General features: G+C 44.6%; 1 protein-coding gene across 1 annotated transcript in view; it reads right to left on the reverse strand.

The window, feature by feature from the left end:
* LOC102020531 (chromosome unknown open reading frame, human C12orf56) overlaps nt 1-9,835 on the reverse strand; it is a gene marked incomplete at its 5' end in the record, with an annotated part of 52,619 nt that overhangs the window by 1,496 nt on the left and 41,288 nt on the right. Inside the window, 5 exon segments of the mRNA XM_013520919.1 lie at nt 196-665; nt 3,060-3,238; nt 6,126-6,200; nt 6,463-6,537; nt 8,355-8,478. Coding sequence (XP_013376373.1) covers nt 551-665; nt 3,060-3,238; nt 6,126-6,200; nt 6,463-6,537; nt 8,355-8,478 — 568 coding nt within the window.

The raw sequence follows: 9,835 nt of genomic DNA on the forward strand, positions 1-9,835 counted from the left end.
TTTCAAGGTCTTCCCACTGCTCACTATTATTACACTACCAAAACTCACTGGTTTTTTTTTTTGTTTTTTTGGTCTCTTTGAGACAGGGTCTCGCTATGCAGCTCAGGCTGGCCTTGAGCTCACTTTCAGTTCAGGCAACCATCCTCCCGCCTCAGCCTCCCGAGTGCGGGGATTACAGGCGTGCGCCACCACACCTGGCCACCGGATCATATTTCCTGTATGTGTATGTGTTCTCCCAAGGCTTCTGTTCCCTTTATAGTTTCTGTTTTTGGGGTTTTTCCCCATGTTTTTAGAAACTTTTCTTTCTGGAGAAACACTAGTTTTTAGCACCAGTTTATATATGTCAAAAAGAATTCAGACAGTGTTTTTTTTCTCCTTTAGCAGGTAAAAAACTTTACAGACCTTAGGTATTGACGGAGCATTCAAATAAAATCTTTAAATAAATCTTTGAAATAAATCTCCTGCTTCTTCAGGAGCTGGATATTTTTTAAAAAGTTTCTTCTAACTATTGTGTTCCAGTTAACATTTTATTCTCTTGTTAACATTGTACCTATTGTTTCTGTTCAACCAATTTCAGAACTTCAAGAAAAAGTTGAGTGGTTGGCTGTGTAATAGGGTAGTGCAGTGGAAGTCTCTTCTTCAAGGCTTGAAGGTGAATAAAATACCTGCAAATCATAAAAAGAAACAAAATACTTTAAAAACAGGTGTTTTCACGGTGGTTATGTCAGGACAGCCACAAGACTCAGTCAGCATTTCCAACCCCGAATTCCCCCATTTGTGACCTAGAAAATCTCGGCTATGCGTGCCTTTCAGCTCACTGAAAGACTCCGGCAAGGAGCTCTCCGGTTGCTCAGGCACTGCGGTGGGAACTTGAAAGTGCAAGCCACGGTGACTCCCAGGGCCAAGGCAGAGGAAACGGAAGGGTTTCCCTGAGGACCGCAGAGGAAGCACAGGAAGGGCTTGGGCGAGACACAGCCTTCCGCCATCCCCTTGGACGGCTTAAAAGAACGGTTCTGAACCTTGGGTACACATTTAGAATCACCTGGACAGCTGTTTTACTGTAGCCACCCCTAGAGGGAGGGAGTAAGGCCGGGAGAAGGAGGATGTAAGGGAAGGTTACAGAGGGTGCAAATGAGGGCTGGGGATTAGCTCAGCGGCACAGCGCCTGCCTGGCAAGTGCGAGGTTGTGAGTTCGATTCCCGGTACCGGAAAAAAACAAAACAAAAAAATAGAAGGTGCAAATGAAAAAATGCTATGCGTATGTATGAAGACATGCTTAAATTCACTTTTCTGTAAAATAGGCATTAACAGAAATGTATGTCTAAGAAAACGTCACAACCCAGCCTCCACCCCAGATAAAGTGAAACAGAATTTCTACGTGAGAAACCAGATCTGGGTATCAGGAAGGGTGACGCCAATGCAAAGTGAATTGAAAACTCACTAGTTTACAGCAAGGGTCACACACCTGGATGCGCACAAAAGTTAGAGAGGTAGAAGAGGAATAAGGAAAAGAGGGAAGCAGACGGTAGCAAACTAACAGCACGTGGTCCACTGCGATGAGCTCCGGCTAACTGCGGCATCTAGGGCTGGCACCATTTTTCCAGTCGCCCCGAGTTTTACATTTTCATGTTTTAAAGTTGGGTGGTGTCACACATGCTCCCGCATGGATGGCCCTCGAACACGCCATATTAGGTTTTTTTAAAAAAGCGAAACATAAAGGCCACATATCGGATGAGTCCATTTGGACAAGACGGTCAGAACAGGCAAATGCACCGGGACGGAAAGTGGACCACTGGCTGCCAGCGGCCGGGGGCGGGGAGGATACGCTGTGATAGCTCAGTGGGGCCTGGGTTTCTTCTGGGGTGATGAAAATATTCTGCAATTCGGTGGTAATGGTTGCAAAACATCGTGAAATGTATTAAGAGTCACAGAACTACACACTTTACAATGGTGGATTTCATGCTATGTGGACTTTTCCTTAATAAAAAGGAAAGAGAAGGAGGCAGAAGTGAGAGGGGTGGAAACTGGATTATTTGGACCAACTCAGAGCCAAACAAATGCCTTTTCTGGCAGCCAGAATGGGCCCTACTGTGTAATAACACATGGGGGGAAAACAGTCCACAAACAGCGCTGGAGTTTTTAAACCAAGCTAAGGCAATAATGTCTGTCTCCACATCCTTTTATGCCTGCGTCCAAACTAGCAACAAAGCTCCGCTAGCTGCACCCTTGTCATCTTAATGCAGACACAACCGGAGTTTTTATTTTTCCTTAACAGGTGTTAGCGCAGGCCGTACAGCTAAGTGCGCTGGTCTCTGCCAGCCGTAAACGGAAGCGAACCCCCGAGGTGCAGGAGAACTGATGAAAGCGATGCTGGCTACGCTTTTCTTACTCTTCTGTACTGAGGTTAAAAGAAGAGTAAATGAACAGCAACAAAAACCCTAATCACAGCGTTCATTAATCATTCCTCATTTATCCGCTGATTTTTTCCCCAGTGACTCCGCGGAATTCACAGTCTGTACATCTCCAGTCTCCTTCGGCAGGGTTTGTTACCACGCCTCACTCCCAGCTGGTTAAAGTCATGGCTACTTCTGCGAGAGGGGGCTGTCAGGAAGGCGAGGAGTGAGAAACAGTCCTCCAGAGAGGGTCTGACATTTCAGTGGCCTGAGAATACACTTCAGAGGGCAGTGGTTCTTACAACTCCCTCCACATCCTACCTTACTTTGGACCAAAGTGAAGTATCATTAAAAAGAGATAGAATTTTCCATCATCACCGGATCCTCTAAATACCGGGCAGTGTTGCAGCTTTGCGTGAAGATCAGAACCGAGTAGCTGACAGCCGGGCATGGTGGTGCACACCTGTAATCCCAGCACTCAGGAGGCTGAGGCAGGAGGATTGTTGCGAATTTGAGACCAGCCTGGGCTACAAAGGGAGCTCAAGGCCAGCCTGAACTGTATAGAGAGACCCTGTCTCAAAAAGACCAGAAAAAAACAAACAAACAAACAAACAAAAAAAGAACCGAGCAGCTGGGCTGCAGAGGAGGGGCAGCATGTTCACCCACCTGAATTCTTCACTGTGGTCACTCCTGATGTGCTCGGCCAGAGTCCTGCTGTACCGCAGGCAGCTCTTGAGGATGTAGAACTGCTGGTACAGCAGAACTGCCTGGCAGGGGCTTAGCAGCTGAGAGGGGGCCGAGAGCCCCTTCGCCACGCGTTTCACAATACCGGCCACAAACGTAACCTAGACAAGGACAATGCAGGTGCCTGTAAGCCGCACGCCGCCCGCAAGAGCCCGTTCATCCAGAGCCTCACCACCTTACGCCAATGCCCTGGTGCTGTTCCCCCTGAAATGGTACTCAGAGCACCAGACTGCATCAACTGGGGCCCAAGCTTTTAACTCTGTGAGTGCCTTGTAACCAGGAAAGACAAGCGGAGCTGAGTACATGCAGTGATCCTGACCGCGTCTTTGCTTGCAAAGGCCTTGCTGTTGGTTTCTGCCTGTGCTGTTTCAAACTCAGTTATCACAGAAGGTTTCAACGGGGTTCGTGATCCTTCTGCCACCCTTCCTCCAGACACGCACATGGTCAGAGGACGGCCTCACCCTCAATCCAGCGCCTTGGGGGAACCCGCTCTAGTGGTTTGTAAAGGAACTTTCCTACTTTTTAAGTCCTGAGGACCCCAGGTTTCACCCATCAGCTCATGGTGGCGCTTACAACCACGACGCAGATTAAGTAGGCGTCTTGCAAACTGCGCATACAAGCTCCCACCGCTGAGTGAAAAGCATGACCCTCCCCAAAGCGGGCCTGAGACTGGCTGGGGTCTGCACTGTTCAAAGAGCCAGGGCCGTGGGACTCCTCTCTGCGACAGCGGAGTTGGCTGTTCTACAGACACGTGCACCGCACCCCCCCGCCAGCTTTTCACAAACATACGTCACAGGGATCTGACGAGAGAATCCGAATTCCACAGAGCAGGCTGAACGTCACAGTGGACAAACAGCTCAAAGCAAGAAACTACGGCTGGTCCACAGCAGCACATTCACACACGGAAAGAGAACACGTCGCCACAGGTCAAGTCTTCCACTCACATGGAAATTTAGTTTGGATTACTTCCTTTTGAAGAGATTTTCAATTAAATATATGAATGGATGAAGGGAAAATAAATTTGTGGGGTGAGAAGAGATTAAGGGGTAAAGCTTTACTAGAATCAATTCAGCGGGTAATTTAGTGAGCATTTATTATGTGCCTCGCACAACAGATACATTTCCTACCCTCATGGCACTTGCAGGGTACTGAGAAAGACATTGTATCAGTCACAATAGGCTATATGCTGTGGTGACAACCTATGAAACAAACACGTTGCGTAAAACAGCAAAGGTTTAGTACCTGTTCGCCCTGTATGCCCCTCAGGGGTTACTGGGGCCTCTGCTCCTTCTGGGACCGTCAGCTGGTAGAGCAGTGACTGTGCCGGAGGAAGAGGATGCAGAGACGCACGCACCGGCTCCTAAGCTTCTTCCCCGAAGTGACAGTGCTGCGTGGGCTCACAGCTCTTTGATCAGATACAAAACAGAGACCCACCTAACTGCAGGGAGGACACGCAGTTCTACCACGCTCCCGGGAAGGAAGAGCCAGACGCTACGTGGCCACTAGTGGCCCCCACCGAGCAGCCGGCAGAGTACACCTACAAACTGTGACCATCACAAGTCTCCAGAAGGGAAGAAGAGGACACTCTGCTATGCACGATGCGCTCTGGGGAGGGGCATCTGACCTAGTGGAAGGACTCAGAACATCCTCTGCCTCCTACCCGGGCAGGGGCACTGAGGGCTGACGCACGAGTCGGCATTATTAGTTGGCAAGAAGGGAAAGGAAGGAAGCAGTCCCGACAGAGAGACGGCTAAGGATGGAGGGTTCCTCACAAAGTTCCTGGGTTAGAAGCCTCATCCCCAATACGGAAGAGTTAGGAGCTGACGCCTAACAAGCGCTGACTGGGTCACAAAGGCTGCGCCTGCATGGATGGATGAATCCAAGTGGATCCTGCTGGGGTGGCTTCAGAATCGCAAGGGAGAGTTGTTATAAAGGAGAGCTCGCCCCTACGCCCCACGTGTTTCTTCACCACTGTCCCACGGCCACGGCACAGCACAGCAAGAAGGCCCTCGCCAGAGGCGGCCGTTTCATCTTGCAATTCCCAGCCTCCTGCACCGTGAGCTAAAGAGGTATCGTTATAAGTCAGCCAGTCTCCGCAAGCAGCACCCTGTGACACATCATCAGCACGTCTGGTGCAACCTGAGCTTGCTACAGCAAGAAGTCGAAGCTCTTCAGCACTGTCCCTCTGTGAGACGGGCCCTTCCCCAGACTTAAACAGTGTAAAAAATTTAAAATGACCCAATCTGTGGCACTTTGTTATAGTAGCACACAACAGACCATTGGCAAAGTGATGGAGGAACTCTGGTGGGGGAAGAGAGACGCCTGAATGGCTAGGCGCGTGAGGGGCCAGGGGAACGCTGCAGGGCCGTGACGGCAGGGCTCTGAAGGGTGTATTGAGGAGCTGAGTCTCTGTTCAAAGAGAAAAGCACTGAGAGATTTAAAGCAAGAATTAACAATAAGATGTTTATTTGAAATACCTCCCTGTGGCTTAAATAGGTCAGGGAAACGGAACTTTCGGAGGGCAGTGTAGTGTCAAGGAGGGACAGAGCACAGGACACAGGATAGGGCCAAAGTGCACAGACGATCCCAAGTGTTACGTCCTCACTCAGCCTTTAAGGTAAGTATCTATCTTTTTTTTACTTACGTATAAACCCAACAGCAATATTTTGGGATTTTTTTTTCATACAGATCACATTTAGGATATTATTTTAATACCTTAAACATTCAGACTGCAAATGTAAAAACATTTTAAGTAATAAAATTATCAACTTTATAGCTTGCATCTGTTTTATAAACTTCACTACAGCATACTGAAAATTTGTTAATGAAACACAACAGGGGCCAGGGATGTAGCTCAGCGGTAGAGCAGCTGCCTGGCAAGCACGAGGTCCTGAGTTCAATTCCCGGTACCAAAACAAACAGAAAAACACAACAGCAGCTAGTTAATCAGGCTTCAGTAGTGATTTTGTTTCACTTCTAGGTACTTACTATGGGAGGACAACTTTGGAGAAAGGACATCATCCGGCTAATAGCAAATGTTACCGACCCCAAGCCAAGATTTCCCTAAAAACGTAAGGCAACAGACAAGTTGTGCTCAAGAAGTTTAAGTTGCATGTAAAAAAAGTTCATTCTTAAATACATTTTTATCTGATTAAGGAAATCTTTAAAATCAGTATTTATAAAATAAGCTAAATGAGCACTTAAGAGGAAAGGTAGTATTTAAATCACCCACTGCTGGGAACCATCTCTAGTACAAATATTTTTGGTGTACTGTTAATTGTAACATATATATAATCACATAAGACAGATAATAAAAAACATGTACCTGCTGAAAGACAAGAAGTATCTCATATACAAGCGCGGTCGCTTTATCTGTGTATTCCAGGATAAGCTTCTGTAACTAGAATTTCCAAAAATAATCACTATAATATCATAGGCTGAGCCAGAGAATAATATTTCCCTGGGTTCTCTTTAGATACTTATAAAAGAATTTTTATCAACTTAATTTATTTGTTCCACAAATGCGTATCAGACACTGTGGTGGGTATTGAGGATAGAAGGGAACAGCACCGACATGATTGTGCCCTCGTTGAATGTAAAATCTGTCTGAAAAACAGCTACCAATCAACAATCAGATAAACACAGGCACAATTGTAAACTGAACCCAAGGCTGTGGAAGAAAAGTATGGGGATTTATGACAGCTGTAAAGAGGATCGGTCTTTTCTTAGGCTTACGGAAGACTTCCTTGTGACCCGTCAGCCCTCCCCAGACCACTGCACTAATTCTTAGCAACCCTGACTATTTGAGTCACTGCTTAACACTCTAAACGACGGTGCACTGCAGACAGCGCATCCACACGCTGTAATGTTGCGCCCACGGGCAGCTCTGATATCTGTCCCTCTCAGAGTTTCTAAACTGGTGCAGGCGGATTGGCTCTGTTTTGCTTACTGTTTGGACTCTCGACCTAGCTGCTTGTTCATAATAGATGCTAGTAAATATTAACTGAGTAAGGGAAAGAATTTTCTACAACGAACTTCCAACTGTTTGTTTAAGGAGAACCAGTCATGCCCCATCCATTAAAAACGTGCTGTGTTGACCTGACTCACAATAAACTAATACTAAGTTGGTCTCTGCTCTCACTACATGGGCTTTCTAGGCGACCCGAGATTTCTGGTGCTTTAACTCAATTTTTAGAAAAAACTCAGGGGCTGGGGATTTAGCTCAGCAGCACGGCTCCTGCCTGGCAAGCGCAAGGTCGTGAGTTCAATTCCTGGTACCAGAAAAAACAAACAAACAAACAAACAAAAAAACAAAAGAAAAAACTCTGGCTGAGAGTTTGTGGTGCTCATATAGGTAGAGAGCTGGTAAACGAAAGCCCACAGGTTAATCCTAAATTTTCTAAGACGGTGCTGTTTTGGCTCTTATAATTACATGTATATTAATATTGCATATAAAGATAATAAGGTTTATATAATTGATAAAGTACACTATTTTTATTAACACATATACCTTAAAATGAGTAAGACAGATATAAACTGTACTGCTAGGGGCTGGGGATTTAGCTCAGAGGCAAAGCACCTGCCTGGCAAGCGCAAGGTCGTGAGTTCAGTTCCCGGTACCGGAAAAAAAACAAAACCAAAATAAAATAAAATAAAATAAACTGTACTGCTGATGTCTGATGGTATACTGAAAGGAACAGCTAATGCTTAAAACTTTTTATGTGCTGACCAATTTTGTGTGCTTGTATCTGGTAATCTGAGCAACTGATTTGAAGGTAACACTATGCAATGGAACCGCCATGGTGAATTCCTGCCATCTTGTCTAGTGAAAGTCTGTATCTTCTCTAAGGTTTTATCTAATAAGTATTTTCTTATTCTCTTTAATGGTTTCAACAGTCTTCTATTCTTACATCTGGTAACCTGAGCAATGTAGTGGAAGATAACAGTGTGTAATATAACAACCACTGTGAATTCCTATCATGCTGCTATTGTTCTTTTTTTTCTCATTTACTATTCTCTTTAAAATAAAAAAAATAGTTACCAAATAAGACAGATGTTATTATTCACAGAATAGTTAACTAAGATTTTAGGTTAATAACAAAATATCTGGTCTTTTACTGAAGCGTATTTCTGTTTTCTATATCATTATAGTCTACATTAAAGCAGCCACCACCCACATGTATTATATTCTTTCTACTCCCTAAATTTGCATCTTACCTCAGCATCAAGAGACATTTCAACTAAAGTTGAATCAGCCACCGAATGGATATCAAACCCAGGACAAGATTGTGGAATCTGAGGTTTGCTAATTAAAATTACCAGGAGATTAAATAGTGTTCCCCTGAAAGAATAAATAAAAGGCCATTAGCAAGTAAAGTCTGGAAAAGAAAAACAAAACTAAGCTTGCAGACATTTTTTGGCTGAACTTTTGGGTCCCTGGACATTCACATGAAAGTCTAGGAAAGAATATTTTTTTCTTTTTTCTTTTTTTTGGTACCAGGAATCAAACTCAGGACCTTGCATTTGCCAGGCAAGCACTTGTGCCACTGAGCTATATCCCCAGCCCATTGTTTTCTTTTGAAATAAGAAACTTAAACTAGGCATAGTAACACATAACTGTAATCCCAGGTACTAGGGAGGCTGAGGCAGGCGGATTACAAGTTTGAGCCGAGCCTGAGCAACTTGGTGAGAGTGTCTTTAAAAAAAAAATTTTTTTTTTAAAGGTGTAGATATAGCTCTGTGGATGGCCTTGGTTTCAATCCCAGTATTGGGGGGGGGGGGAAAGGAAAAAAAAGGAAATGAAAATGTAATTTCTTATTATAGCTTGAACTGTTTTAACGAATCTAGATTTAGGAAAAATTTTGATTACTTTGATTATAGCAATATTTTCCTAAGGACTTTTACTAATTCCAGGCATTGTTCTGATCAAAATAGATTCTGTGACCCAAGGAAGTAGGGGAAGTACTTGGTTGAATTAAGTTTATTGGATATTTTAACTACAGGACTTGTCAGAGACTTTAATATGCTAATATGCACTGTGTATCCTGGAAAAAGAAATTAAGTAGAATTTTTAAATTCACAAATAAAAATTGTATGCATCCCTGATGTACAAAAGGATATTTTGAAATGCATATGCATTCTTTTTTTTTTGGCTTTGGTTTTTTTCCAGTACCAGGAGTCGAACTCACGACTTTGTGCTTGCCAGGCAGGTGCTGTGCCGCTGAGCTAAGTCCCCAGCCCCCTACATATGCATTTCCCCCGCCCCCCGCCCAGTACCAGGAATCGAACTCACCACATCGCACTTGCCAGGCAGGTGCTGTGCCGCTGAGCTCAATCCCCAGTCCCTACATATGCATTCTTAAATGGTCGAACTGAGTTACTTCGCTTATGCATTAACTCACACACTTTTCTTTTTCTTCTAGTAAGAAAACTTTAAATCTATTCTTAACATTTTCTAGGTACACAATAATTGCTCTTAACTACGGGCCCCATGTCTCACAGAGGATCTCTTGATCTTAGTCTTCCTGCATCACTGAAGTACTGAGTACTTTGACCACACCCTCCACTTCCACCACCCAGCCCCAGCTCCTGGAAACTACCATTCTACTCTCTGTTGCTGAGATCAACTTCTTTATATTCCACATATAGGTGATACCGTTGGGCATTTACCTTTCTGTACCTGTCTTATTTACTATAGT

The sequence above is a fragment of the Chinchilla lanigera genome, unplaced genomic scaffold (assembly GCF_000276665.1).
Source record: "Chinchilla lanigera isolate Chin_1 unplaced genomic scaffold, ChiLan1.0 scaffold00057, whole genome shotgun sequence".
Taxonomy (NCBI): domain Eukaryota; kingdom Metazoa; phylum Chordata; class Mammalia; order Rodentia; family Chinchillidae; genus Chinchilla; species Chinchilla lanigera.